At 55.0% G+C, this 22,991-nt stretch overlaps 1 protein-coding gene across 3 annotated transcripts; it reads left to right on the plus strand.

Moving 5' to 3' along the window:
- The first annotated feature begins 369 nt into the window (after positions 1–369).
- Positions 370–21,386, plus strand: Pth1r (parathyroid hormone 1 receptor). Of its 3 annotated transcripts, XM_041677232.1 has the most exons (15): positions 457–569; positions 1,679–1,798; positions 12,150–12,252; positions 14,049–14,183; positions 15,799–15,909; positions 16,005–16,123; positions 16,275–16,369; positions 16,603–16,798; positions 17,120–17,273; positions 18,663–18,723; positions 19,046–19,112; positions 19,378–19,472; positions 20,060–20,201; positions 20,280–20,321; positions 20,751–21,386. In XM_041677232.1, exons 2-15 carry the CDS (start codon positions 1,724–1,726, stop codon positions 21,135–21,137), a joined length of 1,782 nt encoding a protein of 593 aa, XP_041533166.1. In that variant the 5' UTR covers positions 457–569; positions 1,679–1,723; the 3' UTR covers positions 21,138–21,386. The 3 variants fall into 3 exon arrangements, with proteins under 3 accessions (XP_041533165.1, XP_041533166.1, XP_041533167.1); XM_041677231.1 differs by lacking the exon at positions 1,679–1,798 and having other exon boundaries at positions 370–569; XM_041677233.1 differs by lacking the exon at positions 14,049–14,183.
- Positions 21,387–22,991: the final 1,605 nt, after the last annotated feature.

Here is a 22,991-nt window from a genome sequence, read left to right on the forward strand (position 1 = left end):
CAGCGCCGCGGGCCCGAGGGCGCGAAGTACTAGGCGACCTCCCCAGTGGCTCCTCTCCTGGAGCCCGCCTGCTCATCGCAAGGGCTGGACGATCTGGGGGTGATGGGTGGTCTGTGCTTCTCTAGAAGAGAGAATAAAGCAAAAGCGGAGACAGCGTCCCAGTCCCGGTTCTCAGGTCCCGATGTCAGAGCTCCCTAGACTCCGTTCCCCCCAACATTCATCCTTCTTGGGGTGGGGGCGGCGGGCTCGTTTCTGCCCGCCACACACCCTCCAGGGAGGCGGTGGAGGGGGCAGGGGCGGAGGAGGCCCGGGGAGGGCGCGGGGGAGGGAAGAGGCTCCGGGCCGCGGGGGGGAGGGGAGCGACAGACGCCGAGGAGAGGGACGCGCGAGGCGGGCGGCGGCTCGGAGCGGCGGCCAGGCGGGGGGCTCAGGAGGCCAGGCAGGCCAGGGGGGATCCCGAGAGCTCCATGAAGTCCCCCCGGGGCCGCGGACGGGGAGCTGGCTTGGGGAGGCTGTCGGGGGGGCCCCGACATTCATGGCAAGGCGGGGGCCGCGGCGGCGTACTCGGAGTAAGTCGGGGCTTGGGGGGGAGGGTCGGGCGCGCGGGGCGCGGGAGGCCGGAGTGGGGCAGCAGCGATTCGGGGCTCGGCCAGGGCGGGCCCGGCTGCTCGGTCTCGGTGTCAGTCTGCGGCGCCTCCTCGGAGCCCGGCGGAGTCGCCAGCCCGCTGCCGCGCAGTTCGGTGGCTTTTTTGGAAACTTGCAAATGTTTTCGTAGAGGAGGGGAGGAGGAAGCGAGGGAGTGACCGAAACCGAGCTTGGGGCCGCTGGAATAGTAGAGGCCAAGGTCGGGGGAGGGGGGCTGATGTCCGGAGGGGAGGGGGACAAGGCTAGCTAAAGACCGACTGACAAGCAGACAGTCTGCCCCAGCCTCGGGGCCGCAGGAGCGCTCGTGCCGCTCGGGCGCACGCGGCACGGGTTAGGAGGATGGGAAATGAGGTGCAGGAGGTGGCTGCTAAGGGCTTGGGGGTCCAGACTGGGTTGGGGGAGCCGGGCCGCAGTGCCGCCGGAGAGCCCGGAGCTGGTGGCAGGAACACCGAAGGGCTCAGTGTCGTTGCAAAAGTCGGGATGGTATCCCGTAGTTGCACGCCCCGCGCAACTCAAAACGCGCCCCCTGCCCCGCCCCGACTCCCCTGTTGCCCACTGCCGCGGAGCTAAAAATAACAGCCTGGTCGCCCCCCGCAGACCGCGACCCCGACCCCTCCCCCGCCCCTCCCCCACTGGGCGTGGAGGGAAGCCACGGCTCCCAGTTCCCCCAAAGAGGGGGGAAAAAAGACAGAGAGAAAGAAAGAAAGAAAGAAAAGGCGGCGCGGGAGGGGAGCGGGGGGCGGGCCGGGGGCGGGGGGCCCAGCCATATGGATGTGATTTCTCCGCTCCGAGGCAGACAGGCCGCTCAGCAGCGCTCGGCGCCCGCCCGCCGCCCGCCCGGCCTCAGGCTGCCTCCCTCCCTCCGCCCTCCCTCTCTCCATTGCGCCGGTTGGTTCTCTCGCTCGCCTTCGGCGTATGGGCCCCGCACCGGGCTCCGGGGCCTCGGGCCGCCCGGAGGCCGGGGTCCCCTAGGACAGGGTGTGGGCGGGGCGGCCCGGCCTGACACAGCTCTGCACCCTCCAACCATCACCAGGGCCGGCGGCGGCTGCCCCGAGGGACGCGGCCCTAGGCGGTGGCGATGGGGGCCGCCCGGATCGCACCCGGCCTGGCGCTCCTGCTCTGCTGCCCAGTGCTCAGCTCCGCATATGCGCTGGTAAGTCCCTCTCGGTCTACGCTCAAACTCAGGAATCCTGGAGTTGCTCTGGGGTTCCTGGGGCGAGTGTAGGCGCAAAGTCTTGGGTTCTCCTAATTGTCTGAACTTTGGGATGGTGCCCCCACTCTGAACCAGGAATCCTGGTGCCTGCTCTCGTTGGGGTGCCTTACTGTAGGTTCCAGATGCCTGAAGTTCCCCCACTTCTGAAGACTTGGCTTGGGGTCCTGGGTCTGGAAATCTGTGGTTGGAGTTTCCCTACACCATGCTTGTGTGAGCACACGGCTCTGGTCGTATGTATCTCTTTCGATGGTGACAGTGTGATCCAGAATGATCCACTCTGGGTGTGGAGTCCCACAGACTGCGTTCGGGGCCTCTGCTTTCACAAGTTTTGTTTGCACCCCGCGCTCAAAGCCGTGTGCAAGAAGTCAGAAAATCACATGGATAGACTGAGGATAGGATTTAGAGCCCTCCTCCAGCTCTCGAGACCCCACAGATACACAGCTGTATGCACTAATAGGACAGCTTTACCCGAAGTGGAAGTTGTTTGCCAGGGAGGTGGGTGTGGTATGGAGGTCTCCAGAAGCCTCTTCTCACAGTACACCTTGCAGAAGATATGTACTTTGGGGAGTCTGGAGATTGAGCTGACCTTTGGGGGTACAGTGCATGGTCTGAGAATGGAGACCGAGAGATAGAATAGTAAGTAGAAGGCTAGAGAGAGAGAAAGGGTTAGGATGAGAGATCCGACCCCAGCAGGGACAGACTCAGAACAGCAAAGACCGAGAGCTGGAGACACTAAGGGAAATCATGACCCCCATCTTGGGTTAGGGTCTGGGAGCCATTTCTCAGAGAGGGGAGATTTTCCATCCTCTCCCATCCCATATTCCTGAATCAGCTTTTGTGCCTGACTTTAAGGTCTTGTTGCCCCTATACCCCAACCCTGACCCAGGTCTAGAGAGACAAGGCAAGCAGTTTCCTTCATGGGACAGAGCCTCGAATCTGGGACTCCTCTGCTCAGTCTACAGCTTGTGTGACCTTGGACTGTCTGTCCCCACACCTCAGTTGCTCATCTTTGAAAAGAGAGCATGAGAGAAACGTTTGCCTAACATCCTTGCAATTTGATGTTCTTCTGTGGTCCCCAGCATTCTGTTTACTAGGGTCCATCCCGTCCAATTCTAGTCCGGTAATGGACTACCAAAGCCAAGGGCTGCCCCAGAAAGGAGCCTGCACACAGGGGAACAAGTTCGGGGAGGGGGGTGCTCCAAGCATGGGCAGCAGGACTATTTGCCAAAAAATCCTCAGTGACTTCTATGTGGGTCCACATACATGTGCATGGGGGTAGACCGATGGATGGGAAAGGTATCCTGATGTGTGCCGTTTGTCCATCAACACAGGGTTTTGTGGGCATCTGGGTCAGTCCGTGGGATCGTGTGTATTCTAGTCCACATGTACCTGAAGCTGTGAATCTGCACATGACTCCAAGGGAAGCACAGTTGTACATGCGTGTGTGTGTGTGCATGTGGTCACCCTGTGAGTGTGTGTGTGCGTGCACAGGTCTATTGTTCACTTGTTTGTATTTAACAAATGCTTCTGTGTTTTCTGTTTGCCAGTCCATTGTTCTAAGCACTTTATGCACGTCAGCTAGTTTAATCTTCCCAACAACCCTTTGAGAAAGATGTCTTCCCGAATTTTTATGAACTTGCCCAGACCCACTGTGACCATTGTCTATCTTACGTCAACTGGGTGCCGACCCCTGTACCTCACTGCGTTGTGGTATGGAGCCCCTAGGACCCCAGAAAGCTCTATAGGGAAGCTGAAGTCTATGCAGAGAATTTTCCTGGTTTAGGAGGATCCTACGCTGAAGGCGGGACAGATGCCAGTATGGCTATGCAGGGACCTTGCTGGGGCATGTGCGTGCGCTGGACCATCTCCTGCTTCAGGTCTGAGGGGTTGTAGTCCAAGGGACAGGTTTGGCCGACCCACCCACCATCCTGTGGGATCCCTAGGCTCATCTGGAGTCAGCAAACAACTGGCAGCCTGCCCATTCTCTCTCCTGCGTCCAGATGTGTACAGGTATGGACGAAACCCGTCTACCTCAGCTATCACTAAACTATAGACTGCCTACTCAGCCATATCCAAGGCCAGGCTCACTTCTCCTGTGACCTTGGTTGGGGGACCAAAGAACTTCCCACTGGTAGAACACTGGTCACAGCTGGACTCAGATGATCTGTCTGTGCCTTACAGAAAAGGGTAGCCCAGAGACGAGCATTGAAGGAATGAATTTAGTGGAGGGGATCGGCCCACAGCTTATGAGCAGGCAAGAGGGTGGTCTTGTCCTTTGAGATTCCTTACCTTAAGGACACCCTAGAGAATCCTCCACTCTCACGAATGTAACAGTCAGAAGGGAGGCAGACCTGGGTGTAGGCTATGACCCTTGGGTAGGGCACTTCATCCCTTAGGCTGACTGTGCAGGCCATCTCTTCCAGCCAGCCTGGGGTGGGGGCAGCTCAGAAGGCACTTTTTCTTATTTAATGTTTAGTGTGTGTGTGTGTGTTTACGAGTGCTTTGGGGAGTCAGTTCTCGCCTTCCACCAGGTGGGTTCCAGGCGTTGACCTTAGGTCTCAGGCTCAGATGGCGAGCACTTTATCTGCTAAGTCATCTTGCCAGCCCAAGGTGCTTGCTTTTAAAAATAAGAAAAGCCATTTATCGAGCAGTAGCTTTCCATAGAGTCCGAGCTAGAACCTGCTGTGTGTGTGTGTGTGTGTGTGTGTGTGTGTGTGTGTGTATGTATATATATTCTCACCCCACCCAGTGTCCAAGCCATGTTAGGGGGAAATGACCTTGAAGTGAACATAGTAAGACCGCAGAACTGGGATCTGAGCCTTTTGAACCCAGGACTCAGACATCTACAGAGGACTGTCTCCTGTAAGCTAAGTGAAGGCGAACTCAGGTAAGAGGTCCCTGTGTGTCATTTTGGGGTTTATTAAAAAAATGAAATCTTCGTTTCCTTACTTTTTGTTTATTTCATGACTAATACATGAGCACATTGTTTTTATTTTTTTCTCTTTCTGTCATGTATGTGTGTGTCTGCATGTGCTTGCGTGCATGTGTGGATCTGAGGACAGCCTGGGTATTGTCCTCACCTCCTATCTTATTTGAGACAAGGTTCTATCTGGCCTACCGCTGTGTACACCAGGCTGGCTGTTATCAGGCCTCTGAGGATTCTCTGGTTCATCTTTATGTGGGTTTAATCCTCAGTTGTGAGCAGCAAGCACCTTTCCCAATGAGCCGTCTCTTCAACCCAAGACAAATCGTTCAGAGCAAACAGAAGCTTTCTTTGGGCACTGTCAAACCCCAGTTCCCTTTCTAGAGAAAGACATTCTGGGAGTCTGGGGACAGTCCTCTGCCTCTCTCTGTGCTTCAAGTGGCACCTTTTGTATACATAGCAAGTAGATGGATGTGTCTTGTTTTCTGTTTGTTGTTAAATGAGTTCAGCGAGCTTCTCCGTGGGGCTGTGTGACACAGGCCTAATTGTACCTAAAGGTGTAGCTTTACATTTGTGAGTAGAAATCATTTAAAATATATATTTTGTTACACAGAGAAACCCTGTCTTGAAAAAATATATATTTTAAAATATATAATGTTTTTAAGTATTTGTATATTCTTGTGTTGACATGAGGTTTTGTGCATACATGTAGTGCCGAGGGGAGCCTGTGGGAATCCCTTGGAGCTGGGGTTACAGGCTGTTTTAAGCTGCCTGAGGTGGGTGCTGGGGACAGAACTTGGGTCCTCTGCCCGAGCAGTTTGCGCTCTTAACCACAGCCGTTTCTCCAGCCTCCAAATCCCTTTTTAAAAAATTATCTCATTGTATGCTTACTGTTTTGGCTGTGTGTGCGTCTGTATATCGTGTGCATGCAGTGCCTGAGGGGGCTAAGAGAGGGTGTCAGGGCCCCAGGAACTGGAATTACAGGCAGTAATGAGCCACCATCTGGGTGCAAGGAATCTAACCTGGGTCCTTTAGAAGAACTGCCAGGGCTTTTAAACACTGAGCCATCTCTCCAAGCCCTTTTTATTCCTGCATAGTATTCCAAAGTATGAACTTAGTTAAACATCCCTGAGGGATACACGTTCAGATCCTTTCTCCACTTCCTCCCCTAGTGTGTGTGCGCGTGCGTGTGTGCGTGTATGTGTGTGAGAGACATTCCAGATAGTGGCAGAGGAGCTCCTTGAAATGCCCTCTTGGTTCACCATGTGACCATTTCCCGGTAGGATATTTCTAGAATTTGTCTTTGCTGGGTCTGAGAACAAGCACATTTTTTATTTTAATAGGCAAGGCCAAATTGCCCTCTAAAAAGCTGTGCTGGCTTATACTTCCCAGGACTGACCACAGGGGCCCTCTCCCTGTTTGCTGTTTCACAGGATGCAGTGAGGGCCCTTGGATTTCATCTTAGCATTCTGATAGGTGAAGAGCGGCGTCCCCTTCGTTTTAATTTACACTCTGCCAGTGATTCTTGGACTTTATATTTGTTTATTACCCAACTGAGCTCTCTCAGAGCCATTACCCATCTTTCTATGGATTATTTATCCTGCTTGTATTGATTTGTCGAAGCTTTTTATATCACCTGCCCTTAAACACATCCTCTTCCCCCACCCCCCCCAACTCCCAGAACCGCCCGAGGACAGAGCAGTGGAAGGGGGGCACAGGCCCTCCCGGGAACTTGGGTTTTCTTCGGAATGTTTTAATGAGGCGTCAAGCAGCCTCCCCCAGATTCCTGTTGTGGGCCTTCTGGGGACACTCCCTGGTCCAGCTACCACATCAGGAAGGCAGCTATTTCAGAGAGCCCAGGAAAAATAAAAGGTATGGTGGGGTTTTTGCAGAACCTTGAAATTGTCTTTAAAGTGACTAGGAAACAGTGCAAAATCTGCTCAGGGTCAGACATTGGAGACCTCCCAAGCCCTCTAGAACCCCAACCTTGTGCCCAAGCTGAGAGCTAGTGGGATCCCATTCTGCTGACCCAGCTAGGGTTAGATTAGGCCATCCCATTCTTCTGGGCCTTGGTCCTCCTGCCTAGCTCAGGTAGAGGCTGCGTGTGAAGATCCACCCTGTCCTAGTAGCCAACTTTGCCATCCGAGGTTCCATCCCACCGCCTGCCCCAAAGGCGGCCACGCTGGCTGGCTGGCTGGGATGAGAGGCGTCACAGTGCCTCCCCCCAGCCCCTCCCAGCCCCAAACACAGGCAGCCTGTTCAGGAAGGCCTGGCAAGGGGGAGGAAAAGTCAGCACTTGTCAGTGGTGGCGGGGCAGGATGAGGAGCCCGTCCCAGCCTGCCGTGGCCAGCCAGATGGACAGAGGGCAGCAAGGGACAAGAGAACAGTCCCCAGCCAGTTGGCATGGGAAACAGGAGAGGTGCCAGCATGGGTCCCAGTAGTGGAACCTGGAGAAGGGGTGAAGGAAGGCCAAAAGGTCACAAGGGGATCTCCTGAGAGCCAAGTATTTCTCTTTTCTTTGCGGGAGTCATTCACATCTCACGTGGCACCGAAGGCCAGTTGTCCTCTGCCCAGTTAGAGGGTCAGCTGCATCCCAGCATCAGTGGCCCTATTGCTTCTACGGCTACTTCCGCCACTGGTTCAAGCCCCTTTGTGTATGTTTGCTCAATGCAGCAAAGGTTACATACAATGCAGGGTGCTGGAGAGATGATGTTACGGCGGCTAGTGCCACGACACCCATGTAGCTGTGTATTTCCTTTGCTCCAAGACTACGGCTTTTGTGTAAAGTGCACCTTAGCTCTGCTCCTGGCCCTCTTCTAACTATCATCTAGGCCTCAGTCTCCCTTTTGTAAAATGGGTGTGCAGCAGCAGGTGAGGTCGATGTGAGCAAAGGGGGTCTTGTGGGGCGAGGCCAGCCAGGGGCAAACACCAGATATATCTGCCTTCTCCAATGGCAGGCAATGAAACAAAGCATACTGTCCCTTAGGGGACCAGGCCGACACTGGCAAGGGGGTTACTGTTGTGACCCAAGAGGGCATCCTGCTAAGAAAACATTATGCCGTAGAAGCCCCTTGCACAGAAGCAGAAACTCCTTCATTTCATTTCCTCCAGTTTTGTCTGGAGGGGTAGGATTTTGACATGTCTGAGATCACAGATGCCAATGTGTAGAATCTGGCAGTGAAGGGAGGAAGTTGGGGAAGTGGCCTCGTTTGGGTAATGGTATGGACTGCTGTCTCTACCATCACCACCGTCATCAGCCTGGACACACCTGTGTACTTCCTGGTCTCCCTGGGAGCTAAATGAAATTAGAACATTTAAGCCAGTGGCGGTGTCTACCTGTAATCTCAGTGTGCAGAGCTGGAAGGTCTCAGATCATGAGACTGAGACCTCACCTGAGCTTGGGGATGACAGAGTACACCAGGTCTCTCGACAGCGTCTCCTCTGCCATGGGCTCAGCAACATCCGGGTTTGTAAGTAACATGCCAGCTTCAGTCCCTGCCTGTCTGCGCCTTGCCTGGAGCTTCACAGACCTGTCTCAGTGTCTGCAGGCTGTCTTCCCAGATCAGGGCTGAGGTTGTGTGACACCAGCCCCTGCAAGTCCACATACTCTAGACATGCTTGTGTGTGCGTGGGAAGGCGCTGTGCTGCTGGCGGGGGGGGGGGGGGCACTGTGATAGGTGGGTCAGAGAAACTGTTGGCCCTAATCCACAAGGTGGAAGACAGTATGCGGGACAGCTGGTGCCAGGGCTGGTGACCCTCTCGCTGGTGAGTTTGGACTAAGTGGCACCTGGCCGTGACCCAGCCCCTAGTCTTGCCTCTGAGACCCAAGATGCAGGTTCTGGATCTAAGAAGATGCTGATCTGAGTCTTTCGTACTCTGGAGGGAAGGGGGTGGCTGAGCTGGGGAGGGGAAGGGAGCGTCAGACAGTGTTGATGTCTGGCTAGTCCGAGTCATCAGCAGTTTCCTCCTCGTCCCGCTTCCAGCAGGATAGAGGTCTGGTAATCTTGTCTACCCCCAACCCAAACTTGGGAGTCTGGCAGCGACCCTGAGTGATGGCGTGAGTTCAGGGAACTATCCAGGCAACTTCACCTGGCACTGCCTCCATTCCTGGCCCTCCGTTCTCTCTAGGGCCCCACAGACAACCAGCCCCTTGTTGTGGACCCCTGCAGACAAAGGGGCTGGGGTGGGGTGGAGTGGTGAGTCAGCCCCTCTGCTCACAGTAGCTGTAACAGCAGCCAGCTCTCCTCCAGCCTGCCCTGCCCAGGCTCTTGATGCAGTACTTCGGTTAAACCCTTACCATTACTCTGATTTTACAGGAAACCTAAAGCACTGGGCTTAAGCCACTTTCCAGAGACTAGTCAATGGTAGAGGTGGGGTTTGGACTCCTGGGTTAATGGGGAGTCCTTGAGGTGCAGCTGAAAGAGTTAGGGTGTCTGGGCATTCCCGGTGAGGAGCTGTGCCCTGGGTAGAGGGTTATCCACCCTAGCACATGGCGGCTCTGTTCTGATTGGGGTGACAGGGAAGTAGGTTTTAACGCCCAGGGAGGGAAGAGATGGGGCCGCTATCCTTGGGGTTGGATGAAGGCTTATGGAGGAGGATGCCTGGAGCCTGTGGCCTTCCCAGTCCAGAGAAGACCACAAAAGAGGAAGCTGACAACAGGTGGAAGGTTAAATGGCCACCCCACTCTCACCCCCGCTCCAGGCCCCTGAGTGGGCATATTGGTCAGTCTCTGGTTGTCAGCTGGACAGTTTTCAGCCCATGACTGCTCTGATCTAAGCCATCAACTTCGACTCCCTGGTCACATCAGTGGCTAGCCAGGCCATTAGGAAGCTAATGCATCAGCAAGTCTTTAGAGACCAAGGGGAGGACCAGAGACTCAAGAGCACTCCACTAACGGGGAGAAAACTACGATGAATCAAATATCTCGGGTGGAGAGGAGGTGGGCAGAAGGAAGTGGAAGGGAGAAGTGACAGGAAGGTGTCACGGGGTGGTTATGAGGCAGGTGGTAATACTGGTGATGGTGCTAATGCTGGCATGGTGGATCTGGTCCTGATGGTGGCGAGGTAGATAGATGGTGGTAGGTGGTGTGATTTTCGGTGATCTGGTAATGGTGTTGGCCCAATTATGGCAGTGACGATGATGGTAATGATGGCTACATTAATGGTGCTAGTAGTGGTTATGGTGGGAATGGTACTGGCAGCAACGGTGCTGGGAACACTGGCTGTGGTGAGGGTTCTGTTGCTGCTAATGGAAAGGCGGTAGTTGATGGAGTTATTAACTGCAGTGACAGAATGAACGGTAGTGAGTAGTAGATGCTGTAATAGGAGTGAGGTGGGTAAGAATCAGACCCTTGAGTAACAGGATCCCAGTGACAGACACATAAGGACAGCTTCAGGGTGGCTTTGGAGGTCCCTGGATCTTAGCAAGTCAGCTTGTCCTACCTGGTCCTCATCACTCATTCTGCCCCAGCCAGCTCTGCCGTAGGTGTGGTTAGAATAGTGGGAGTTTAGAGCCGTTGGGCCAGCAGCACACTGGAATCCGCTTCAGTCTTCCTGGGACTCCTATGCATTAGTGCCAGCTGAATCCCGAGAGCCCATTTCGGATCCAGGCTCCGGAAGCAGCAGACACAGGCATGCATGTTGAGAAGTTCTACAGCACACCCAGAAGCCCACACATAGTCCTTTGACCACAAACATGTACACATGCATGTTCACAAACACATCAGGCTCCGGGGCCCAAATAGACGTGTTAGGCGGTTCCTATGTGAGGCATTACAGAAATGGGGCACACAGAAGTTTACACCCTGGCCCGACAGTGGGTGCACGGCCAGTCACACGCACGCGCAAAGATGCTCGCGCTCCTCGGCTAAGCAAAACCAGCAAGACTCTGCTCCGCGGAGCCAATTGGAGACTCCTTGGCCTGGAAGCCTGAGCTGCTGCCGCCAAGAGACGCGGTCAATTAACTTCTCTCAGCAGCCGGACTCCCTGACCCAGGCCGCCCGCCCCTTCTCGGCGGCCCGGCCCCACTCTGACCCGCCTCCTTCCTTTCAGGCCTCCAAATTCTCTGCCCCTTATAGCTCCACCCTTACTAAAGAGACCTGCCCACATGGCCAGGCACGGGCTTGCTTCGTTGCCTGTTCAGAGAGCTCAGGTTATGTTCTCTGGAGTTTTAAGAGTGAGGTAGCCTTTCTAGGGGCGTCTCAGGGGCCATGAGATCTGACAGCCCTGGGCTGTCCCAGAGCATCACACCTATCCCGGTGTGTGATCCCTTAATGGTCATACTCAAGGTGGGGATAGGGACTGCTCCCAGGCAGGACACTGGCCCCAGCTTTTAAGTCAGAGGAGGCTCAGATTCTCTCCAGCAGCCACCAGTTCAGCGAGATACTCTACCTACCCTTCCGCAGTTCCCTTTTCCCCGGTTAAATGATGTGACTGGGTCCCAGTGGGTGAACAGAGTGGAAAGAAGAGAATGAGGAATTCCTGCAGAGGGAGGTCAGCAAGAGCAAAGGCCTGTGCCTGGTCACACATCTCCACAGCATCTGCTAGGGTGGAGGAGCTTCCGGTGGGATGCCCGGCCCTAGAACAGCATGCGGGGGTCCTGCACAGCCCAGCAATCCCCTAGATCAGCGTGCGGGGGTCCTGCACAGCACAGTGATTCCCTAGAACAGTGTGTGGGGGTCCTGCACAGCACAGCACAGTGATCCCTTAGAACTGCATGTGTGGGTCCTGCACAGCCAAGCGACTCCCCTAGAACTGTGTGGGGGGGTCCTGCACAGCCCAGCGATCCCCTAGCTATTCAAAGAGAAGTTCTTCCATTCTCCCTCTTTGAGACCTGAAGAAGGGAGGATGAGACCCTAACCCTTTACTGGGAAAAGCACTGACTGGATGCTGGGCCAGGATGGAAAATGGTGACTGTCATGGTCCCCAGAGGCCTTGAGACTCGAAGGAATCCAGGCGGGGTTTGTCTCTTCAGAGTTCAGCACTCCAGATCCAACTCCAGGTCCCCAGCAGGCAGCCAGGATCTTGTGAGGCTCCATCCTGGGACATTCCATCCGTTCCCATGTGCCTCAGGGGGATGGACTAGACAAAGAATGCCAGTGGATGCCGGGTTACTGCTGGACACGCAGAGGACAGCCCCCACCCCTTTCTCCTCCCTGCAAGGGCCCGTCCCAGCCCTTGTGTTGCCATGGCTTCAGAACTTTAAAAGGGGAGCTCTGTAAGTCAGATGCTCCCCATGGGGCAGACTTCCCACATTCCCTCTGGAGGGAGGACTTTTGGAAAGGGGGACATCCCTGGGGAGGTCGGTTGACTTTGGGACCAGCTGCCTCACCTGGAAGAGCTGCCTACAGTCTGCTCTTTGGCTTGGCAGGTGGACGCTGACGATGTCTTTACCAAAGAGGAACAGATTTTCCTGCTGCACCGCGCCCAGGCCCAGTGTGACAAGCTGCTCAAGGAAGTCCTGCGCACGGCAGGTGAAAGTGGGGAAATGAGGTGGCGTGAGGTCGGCATGTGATAAGGGTGGCATCTAGGAGGCAGAGACAGCTGGGTGGAGGGGTTGAAGGCGTTAACTTAGGGTGGGCTTAATAAAGGGAGACCCAGCCAAGGTAAAGGCCTAATATGAAATCAGCAGGCTCAGGTGGGCCATGTCTTCTCTCTCTCTCTCTCTCTCGCTCTGTGTGTGTGTGTGTGTGTGTGTGTGTGTGTGTGTGTGTGTGAGAGAGAGAGAGAGAGAGAGAGAGAGAGAGAGAGAAGCCTTTGGACAGATTCGCTCGTGTCTGCAAATGGAGATTAGAGGCAAACAACGCACATAGCCCAGTGGATTTAGATGGGTTGAGACAAGCCAGGAGCTGTGATGAGGGCTCAGGGCCCTAACATGGTGGGCTGAGCGATCTTCCCCAGAGAAAAGATAGCCATGTCTAGAAAGATGGGGAGGTCTCTGAAGAGACCATCTGGACAGGGCAAAACTAGAGTCTCTAGAACCAGATGGGGTAGGTAGGATAGAAGAATCCGCCTATAGCCTGGAGAGGGTGTTTGGCCTACAGAGGGGTTCCCCATAGCATCTCTAAGGGACCTATCCCATGGGAAGGAAGGCATCACCCATCCAACCACAGTTCTGATCCCTGACCTATCTCAGGAGTCCCCGCCCCCTTCCTCGAGTCCATTTCCTGGAAGCAGGTATAGGCTACACTGGCCTTTGTCCAGCCTTCGGACTCTGGTTGGTCTCATCAGCAAAGGAGACCAAGACCCTGACTTACTGTCCCTCCAGAGCGGCTTTCTCTCTGGAGCTGGCTCTCTGGTTACTGGGGGACAGCTGTCGTACATACCCAGCACACAAGCGAATGGTGAGATTCTCTGTGAAGTGTGTGGACTTTGTTCACATTCATTGAGACTCACTCTGTATACAGAGTCCCGCCTACCCTGGCCCCACCTGTGACTCCCCATCACATCAAGGGTAGGGGCAGATGAGTACCCTCCTTTGATCTTGAACCTGGCTCTCTTCCTACTTGGGGAGCCTGTGGTGTGTGTCCATCTCTGATTCCTCATCCACTATGGATGGACCTTCTCCCTGAGGGTGGAGTCAGGAAGATGCTGACAATCCTTCTCTTCCCAGTCCAGCTTGCCTGGATTCCGCTTCCCACAGAGTCTGGTGGAGGAGGGCCAGGGTACCCTGACTTGGGCTATAGCTGAATTCACAGAGGTCAGATAGCGAGGACTTTCCAGCTAAGGAGGCAGGGAGAAAGGCCAGGCTCCAGCTCAGGTGGTGTCTTCAGGGCCACTTACTCAAGTATTGTAGGGCAGAGAATGGCGTGGGTGCACTCATCTGCCTGCTCCTTTACTCTTGGCCTCCTTCACCAACCTCCTCACCGCTAGCCTGACTTGCTTTTCACCGTTACCTTGCCACCCCATCGCTCCCAGTTTTTGCCATGCGCCCTCTGGTGGGCTGTTCATTCCTTCGTGGTCCTGACTTCTGGGTTGCCAGCCTTTCTGCTTCACTCCCCCCACTCTACCCCATGCTCATGGCATTTACCCCCAATTGAACCTCTGCTGACCAGCTTTATTTCCTGCCCATCTCTCCGTCTGGCAAACCCTTCACAGTTTCTGAGTCACATACCCGTCCTTCATCTCTGATCGCCCAACAACCTGAGTATTGGCATCCTTGGTAGAGTCAACTCCTCATTGTAAAAAGTGAGAGTGGGGGGAGCAACAACCCAGGGCTGTTGTTTTAGCACAGCTGATGGTTTTAATTTAATTGTCCTGATTTCTCCAGCCAACATAATGGATTCAGACAAGGGGTGGACACCAGCATCCACATTGGGGAAGCCCAGGAAAGAGAAGGCTTCAGGAAAATTCTACACTGAATCTAAAGAGAACAAGGAGGTGCCCACTGGTAGCAGGCGCCGAGGTATGTCTGTCTGGCCTGCCCTCTACCTCTCCCCAGGCAGCCATTTGACAGGCTCAGATCCACCTGTCCCTCCCGTTATGTCCTAGTCATGTGGGTTTCTACAGAAAGTCAGAGACCACAGCTCTCTTTCCAGAAAAGCAGGTCAGTTGGGTGGCCTCAAGGCACAAAGAGATGTGCACAGTAGACTTACCCAGCCCTCCCCAGAATAGCACCCATACAGGAAACCCATGACCCACTGAGACAGAGAGAGGATAGAGTCCCGAGAGATGGAGTTGGGGAGAGAAGTGGAGACAGGGATAAAGATGCTCCAACCCAAAGTCTAGGACTTGGTATGTCAAATGAGGTACAGCAAGACACAGAGTGGGAAGAGCCACAGAAACAGCAGGAGGGCAGGGCAGCCTCAGGGGTGGAGTCAGACAGCGGGACAAGGAGAGAAAAGGAGAGAGGGAGAAACAGGGTTGCCTCCGGGAGGTGAGGAGAGACAAACACAGCCCAAGCTGTGGCCACAAGGCCAGTTAGAGCCAGCAGGGTGGGCAGCAGATTCCAGATGGGCCACATCTGGGAGCCTGTGGTCACCCTGTGGCTCCCCAGGGACCAGAGGGAATTGTGGGCCTGGCGGGGTGGGGCTGGGAATATGGCGCCCAGGACAGAGAGCCTTTCACCGAGCTGGGCGGGTCCAGCCATCAAGGCTGCCTTCCAGGGAGGTTAGAGTCCTGTGGTCAAAGCCCTGTAGGGGGAGAGAAGGGGGCTGTAATCTGGGGTGGAATGTGCGTGATCTAGAGACTGGGGACCCTCTGAGGTCACTCAGCATGACTGTCAGGGCTCCAGAGTGGGACGTATCACTGTCCTTTGAAACTCCCCATTAGCGCTTGGATTTGGAGGATTGTACACCTCTTGAGGGGTTGATCCTGGGTCTTATGTGCGGCCCTGGATGGTAGATGTCTAGGCTGATAAGGTCAACTTCCCAGTGAGGAAATGGAGACACAGAGACGCAGAGTGAGACCCCGTGTGGGGTCAGCAGCGCGTTAGATGTCCAGCTGGCACCAGGAACCAGCCTGCCTTCTGTGGTCTCTAGGGAGCCTCCAAGCTGAGGGAAAATCTGAGAAAACGCTCTTCTTCAGGTTGGTTGCAGTGGCACACGCCTTTAATCCCAGAACTCTGGGGGCAGAGGCAGGTGGATGCCTGTGAGTTCAAGGCTAGCCTGGTCTATATACATAGTGAAACAATGTCTTTTTTTTTTTTTTTAAATCCCTTCAGAGACAGTAGGTGAGACCAAGAGCAGAGGGAGAGAAAAGGCTGAGCTGCGGCCAAGGGCCTGTGTCGTGTCACTCAGCATGCTAGCCACTTCTCTTGTCCCTTTCCAGCCCTTCTGGAAATGGGATTCATGTCAGGACTCCATCACAGGGCTGCAGTAAGTTCTCTGAAGCCAGCGGGTTTAGAGAGCAAGAGGAAGGAAGAGCTCACTATATTCTTTCCAGAATGCTCTAAAGCTGAAGTTCCCAGTCACAGGGCACACTGCCCCTGTGGGACTCAAAGCACAAGTGTACCCCTGTCCCGTAACTGTGGATCTGACCCTCCTTTTGTGCCCCCTACCCTGTGTTTTCTTTGGGCACAGGACGTCCCTGCCTGCCGGAGTGGGACAACATCGTTTGCTGGCCACTAGGGGCACCAGGTGAAGTGGTGGCGGTGCCCTGTCCGGACTACATTTATGACTTCAATCACAAAGGTGAGACGAGCCGAAAGGGTTGAGAACCCCGGGGATACCCTAAAGTGGAGCTCAGGCCTCCTATGACTACCCTGACTGTCCCACTGCCCATACAGGCCATGCCTACAGACGCTGTGACCGCAATGGCAGCTGGGAGGTGGTTCCCGGGCACAACCGAACATGGGCCAACTACAGCGAGTGCCTCAAATTCATGACGAACGAGACTCGGGAACGGGTGCGAACCCATAAGACCATCCCCACCCCATTAGTGAACCTCGACCCAGCCCACACTCCTAGCCTTTACTTCTCCAGCAACCTTAATTTGTCCTCCAGTTTTCCCTCAGCGCCCACCCTGAGTCCCAGTTCTATGTCTCTTGCCTGCGCAGGAGGTGTTTGACCGCTTAGGCATGATCTACACCGTGGGATACTCCATGTCCCTCGCCTCCCTTACAGTGGCTGTGCTCATCCTAGCCTATTTTAGGTGGGCGGGGCAAGGGGGGGGGAGGAAGGACAAAGCCGGGTGGGGGTGGGGCATGGTTTAGGGTGGGTCTGGAGGGGTCCAGTGTGCGAGCCTCCCTTCTCCCCCTTCACTGGCTCCATCCCCCACTGCGTGATGTCCCCACCTACGGCGGCGCACAGCCCAGCTTCCTGCCCACCGCTGCGTGCCCCCCCCCCCCCCGTGTCCTCACCACAGTGATGTCGCACGCCCCGCAGGCGGCTGCACTGCACGCGCAACTACATCCACATGCACATGTTCCTGTCGTTTATGCTGCGTGCCGCGAGCATCTTCGTGAAGGACGCAGTACTGTACTCAGGCTTCACGCTGGATGAGGCCGAGCGCCTCACTGAGGAAGAGTTGCATATCATCGCGCAGGTGCCGCCTCCGCCCGCCGCTGCTGCCGTTGGCTACGTGAGTGCCCCGCAGGCTCCATTTGCACCTGCCTGTCTCTTGCTACCTTCTGCAGCTTCAGGCGTGCAAACCCATCTCACAGGGGCCACGTCTCAGCTCAGCTCCCAGTCTTACTGCTAACGGCTCCTAGTCCCCTTCCTTCCACACTGGAGTGCCCCAACCACCCCCTCTCACCTGGCCACCTGCTGCTAACACCCAACACCTACACCGGGTCCCATCCGGAAGCCCCGGAGTAAGCTCTGCCTTCTCACCTAATGCAGACCAGACCTTGCCTAGAAGATGCGGGCTCTACCTCTCCGCTAACTCTAGTTGGTCTCCTAGGCTGGCTGCCGTGTGGCTGTGACCTTCTTCCTTTACTTCCTGGCCACCAATTACTACTGGATTCTGGTGGAGGGGCTGTACTTGCACAGCCTCATCTTCATGGCCTTTTTCTCGGAGAAGAAGTACTTGTGGGGCTTCACCATCTTTGGCTGGGGTATGGAGACCAGTGTGGTGGGTAGGGAGGGTGAAGGGAGGCCTGCCCATCCTGCTGTGACTTAGACCCTCCTCTAGGTTTAGAGGACTTAACTTGGCCATGGGCAGGGTTCTCCCAGGGCTGTTGACTTGACTGGCATTTCAGCCCACGTGGGGTGATAATTACTGGGTTTGAGATGAGGTTAAATGTGGGATCAGAGTGGGAATTTCAGTCACTAGTTATCCCAGGGTTGGGGATATAGTCTGGACCCTACCCTGACCCAGAGCCCTGTGGAGGGGCTCACATCTGTTACCAGGAGGCGAGGTCCCGCGGTTCAGAGCCACAGGCCCAGCAGCTCGGTTCCACTTAAATTCTGTAACCTCTCTGCAGCGGATTCCTGGGATGCTACGATTCTACCAGCCCCCCTCTGGCTCAGGGATCTAGTTACTGATAATTGTCCATTATTGCTGGCAGCTCCGGAGCTTGGCTGGGCCCTGGGGAAAGCTGCCAGACTGTGGAGGGGTGGGCCAGTGGCTAGAGCCTCCTGGGCTCAGCACCCAGAAAGCCCTCAGGTCAGTCTCCACAGCCTCCTCGGCCCTTGGCACATGCCCTACCCCTGACCTCACCATAGCAAGCCCCAGAGCTGGGCAGGTCTGGGCCTGATTCCAGGAACTAACACAAGCCTCTGAACTGGAAGGTGTCTGGGTGGGCTGGAAACATGTGGATTAGGGAGCACACAGAACCTTATGATCTGGGAATGTCACACCCTTACCACAAACCCAGGTGACACCCTTTTCCCCCAAGGATCCATCAGGCTAGGAATAAAAGCCTGGAGGGCAGCCAGGCTCCCTTCACTCAGACTCCCATATGTCAGGACCCTGTGGCCTCTGCACAGCCCGGGACGACAAACTTCATTTTATCTGCCCTCGTCCATGAAGGCTAGAACCTTTCATGCCAGGCTTGGAGAGGTAGTTTTTGACAGAAAAATGCTGTTCACTGGCTCTCCTCGCATGGAACTTCCAAGTCCAGGGCAGAATGAGCTGGGAAAAGCTTTTGTTTTTGTTTTTGTTTGATTGTCGAGACAGAGTTTCTCCGGAGCTTTTGGTTCCTGTCCTGGAACTAGCTCTTGTAGACCAGGCTGGCCTCGAACTCACAGAGATCCGCCTGCCTCTGCCTCCCGAGTGCTGGGATTAAAGGCGTGCGCCACCACCGCTCGGCTGGGAAAAGCTTTTGATACAACACATATCAACCCAGGCCTGCACATAACCTAAACGGGGCTGGCACTTCAGGCTGTTAGGGTGGCATTAAATAGCCCATGTACGTAGGGTGAGAGGTGGGGCAGTGAGCTGAGGAAAGTCATTGGATTGGGGGCAAAATTCACAACCCTTCCGTTGTTCCCTGTACACGCAGGTCTTCCAGCTGTCTTTGTGGCTGTGTGGGTCGGTGTCAGAGCAACCTTGGCCAACACTGGGTAGGTCCAGCAGCAGAGTACTGCGAGGTGGGCAGGAACCTTGACACAGGCTGCAAATGCTCTGGCTCACTCTTCTGTGAATCATGGGAGACTCCGGGCAGCAGCAGCTCTAGCCTCAGGGGTTTCTGATCTGCCTTCGGCCAAGAACCACCTCAGAGTTATAGGAGGTGGCTTCCAAAGAGGCCCGGAGTGTATCAGGCCTGGACACATGCAACACCTGTCCTGTGTCCTCGACAGCTCATGTCAGAGCAGGCCACTCTGGGGCCTACGTGGGTTGGCTGAAAAGGAAGGGGCCGGTGGTTAATGTTTCCTCCTCACCCAGGTGCTGGGACCTGAGCTCCGGGCACAAGAAGTGGATCATCCAGGTGCCCATCCTGGCATCTGTTGTGGTGAGCAAGAGTCGGGGTCAGTGTGAGCATGAATGACTAGCCCTTAACAAGAACATCTACAGTGGCTTCCCTGGACCCCAAGGGCCAGAAACTCAAAGACCTGCAGACCAGATGATCCCTACTCCAGTCTAGATGGGGAAACTGAGGGCCCCAGGGACCACCCAGAGATGCAGTGACAGAGTAGGGCCTGTGGCATGGCTCTGGATCCAGGAATCCTTGTGCCGTGCTACTAGGGTATAGTCTCCAATGTGGCCTCCCTCCACAGCTCAACTTCATCCTCTTCATCAACATCATCCGGGTGCTTGCCACTAAGCTTCGGGAGACCAATGCTGGCCGATGCGACACGAGGCAGCAGTACCGGTGAGTTCTGGCTCTTTGGAGTTGGGGTAGAGTTCAGGGTCACTGGTTGCCAGCATAGAGGTCCTATGGTTGAGCTTGTGAGTCACCTCTGGCTCTGTGGCTCCCCACCGCCCCCCCCCCCCCCACCGCCTGCACAGCAGCGCTGGGTCATGTCACTTGGTATGAAGTGTTTTGCATTATGGCCAGGGCCTGCTACTGTAGTACATACCAGCCACCCTCAGGCAGCTGGATTCTGGGAATCAAAGGGGCAGATGGGTAGAGGTTGGTGCCAGTAACACATCCACTCAGGAGAAACCCAAGGGTTGGGTCATGGAGGATGGGTGCATGCCAGCAGGTGCAGAGGGCATGACAAGGACAGCGCAACTGTACCTGTGATGTGCTCAAGGACACCTCTCAGAACCAAAAAACCCAAGTAACACTTTGCCTCTTGGCATAAGCCATCTAGCTGAACTTGGTTGCCAAGTGACAGTAGCCAGAGCCTCTGGTCCTTCCATCACTTCTGGAGCCTGGGCCTGGTTGGGGTGGGAAGATGAAGTGCTGTATTGTGGGGCAAAGAACATGGCCTAATCTCCTGCCCCAATGGCCAGGAAGCTGCTCAGGTCCACGCTGGTCCTTGTGCCTCTCTTCGGTGTCCACTACACCGTCTTCATGGCCTTGCCATACACTGAGGTCTCAGGGACACTCTGGCAGATCCAGATGCACTATGAGATGCTCTTCAACTCCTTCCAGGTATGTCGCCTGCCCCGCTCCTGGGGAACAGGGTGGGGGATGGGACGCGATCCTGACTGCACGTGCCTCTCTTCACAGGGATTTTTTGTCGCCATCATATACTGTTTCTGCAATGGTGAGGTAAGTAGTAGGCGGCACAGGGGCAAGGTAGAAGTCGGGGTCGGAGTTCTCCCAGTCTTGTCCCTTCATTCTCTCCTCAGCCCCTCATTCTTTGCTCCTCAAGAACCTTTCTGACCACACTGAAGACATAGACACAGCTTCAAAGATAATTCAGACTCAGCCTATCGTGGGGTGTGTGGGCTCCTCCGTGTGTGATATAGCAAAGAGTCTCCCTGGTCCCACTCAGTCTGAGGGCCCAGCCATCTTTGGACCATTTGAGCTTTGGGTTCTGGCTCTATCTGTTGCCTGTGTTCTGAGGATCCGTGTGATTTGACTTGACCTTGGTGTTTGCAGTAGTTGCCTGCCATTTACTGCAGGGATGGTGTCAGGCAAAACACATGGCACAAGGGTTAAGGGCACACCTGACTGCCACCCATCTATTTCCCCAAGGTACAAGCAGAAATCAGGAAGTCTTGGAGCCGCTGGACACTGGCATTGGACTTCAAGCGCAAAGCACGAAGTGGGAGTAGCAGCTATAGCTATGGCCCAATGGTGTCTCACACAAGTGTGACCAATGTAGGCCCCCGTGCAGGACTCAGCCTTCCCCTCAGCCCCCGCCTGCTGCCTGCCACCACCACCACCAACGGCCACTCCCAGTTGCCTGGCCATGCCAAGCCAGGGGCTCCAACTGTTGAGAATGAAACCATACCAATTACTATGGGGGTTCCCAAGGACGATGGATTCCTCAATGGCTCCTGCTCAGGCCTGGATGAGGAGGCCTCTGGGGCTACACGACCACCTCCATTGCTGCAAGAAGAATGGGAAACAGTCATGTGACTGGGAACCAGGGACTGGACTCCTGGCATGGACAAATGGATAGATGGACCAAAAGGCCAATGGTTGGCTGGTTGTCCATTCAGGACTGGATCAGGAAGAAAAACAAAAGGAAAAAAAAAAGAAAAAAGGAAAAGGGAGCTGTGTGGCTTCCTGTGTTTCATTCAAGGAAGGCGGGGTCTAGGAGCTATGAGAGAGTTTGGGGAGACCTCACCCCATGGCTGGGAGAAGGACCCTGGATTCTATTACCTAGGATGGGCCTGGGATTTGGGAATTCAGCATTGTCCAACAGAAAGATGACTCTGCTCTCGAGGTGACTCAGTTGGTAGAGCACTGACCTGGCATTCACGAAGCCCTAGGTTCCACTCCAGCACCTTATAAACTAGGTGCACCCAAATCCCAGTTCTTAGATAGTCAAGGACATTCTTGGCTGTGTAGGTCAAGGTAGAAGGCAGCCTGGGGTACATGAGACCCTGTCTTAAAAACAAGCAGCCGGGCGGTGGTGGTGCATGCCTTTAATTCCAGCACTCGGAGGCAGAGGCAAGAGGATCTCTGAGGCCAGCCTGGTCTACAAGAGCTATTTCTAGGACAGGCTCCAAAGCTACAAAGAAACCCTGTGTTAAAAAACCAAAACAAACAAAAACAACAAATAAGCAAACAAAAAAAACCCACTGCCCAGAAAGGTTCAAGTCTGCAGGGATCATCACAGCCAGGTGGACCTATGTGGGAATAGCCAGCCTTCCCCTGTTGTCATGAACACATGTGGAGTCAGGCTTCTTTAGAACAGCTCCCCTACCTACTAGCCCAAATCACTGTCCACCAGGGCCCAAACTCAGGCCTGAGGCTCTGCCACCAGGTGAACCTTTCCCATCTGGTAGCCACCCAGGGAGTCCTCCATGCATGACTGCAGCTCCCAGAATGGAAGGGATAGACCTCCAGCCACCAGGAGGTTGCAGGAACAGTACCCTGGCCAGTGAGTGGAAGTCAGGCTGTCTCTGCCCTGGCTCCAGAAGCTAGGAGTTGAGGCCCTAAGGTTAGCTGGTGTGCAGGTCTGTAAGACTAGACCTACTTATACCTACACTAAGGACACAGCGTTTGCTCAGTTTCCCCACCTGACACCTCCATACCCACGCCCTCATCCTCTGGGACCTCTTAATCCAGCTTTGAACCATGTGTGGGCCCTCAAAAGGCCTGACACAGGCTACATACCTATACCTTGCTCACTGTGTCTCCCAATGGTGCTCCCATCAAATCCTCCCTTCGCCAGCTCAAACCATAATGCTTTTCCTCCAGACTCCCCCGCCCCCCGGTCTGCCCCAGGCCAAAGCCATCTAACTCAAACACTGGGTGGTGTGGGCATTTAACTGAGCACTCCTAGTCTAAGCCCATCTGCCGTTCTTGATGGCCAGCAGGTCACATGACCATCCAAGGCTTCTAGAGGAGCACTGTGTAGTGTGGATGGTGACGCACAGGCCGGGTCCGCAAGGGCTGCTGAGCCAGGCTGAGTTGGAGTCACTTGACATTCTAGAAGAAGAACCTAAGGTCTGAGGAGGCAGGAGAGCAGGTTACCTGAAAACATCTGGATAGTACCCCCTGGCCAAGCTGTTACCTTCCCCACTTGGTTATCTTCATTTGGGTCCCCAAGATAGGGCTGCCGTTTTTCTTTATAAAGGGGTTGGATGCCCTAAGATTCCATCTTGCGTTATGCACCCAGGTCACACCAGACCGCCCACATTCAGCTGACACCTCTTCAGCAGAGCCTGGTCTCCTCCTTAGGATATTTGTACCCAGGACAGGAATGGCTGCTTTACCCTTAGGCTGAGTAGCACTTGCCCTGGCTGGATGTCTAGGACAGAA

Source organism: Microtus oregoni, unplaced genomic scaffold (genome assembly GCF_018167655.1).
Source record: "Microtus oregoni isolate MIOR12 unplaced genomic scaffold, Mior012 000028F_ref0000031, whole genome shotgun sequence".
NCBI lineage: Eukaryota > Metazoa > Chordata > Mammalia > Rodentia > Cricetidae > Microtus > Microtus oregoni.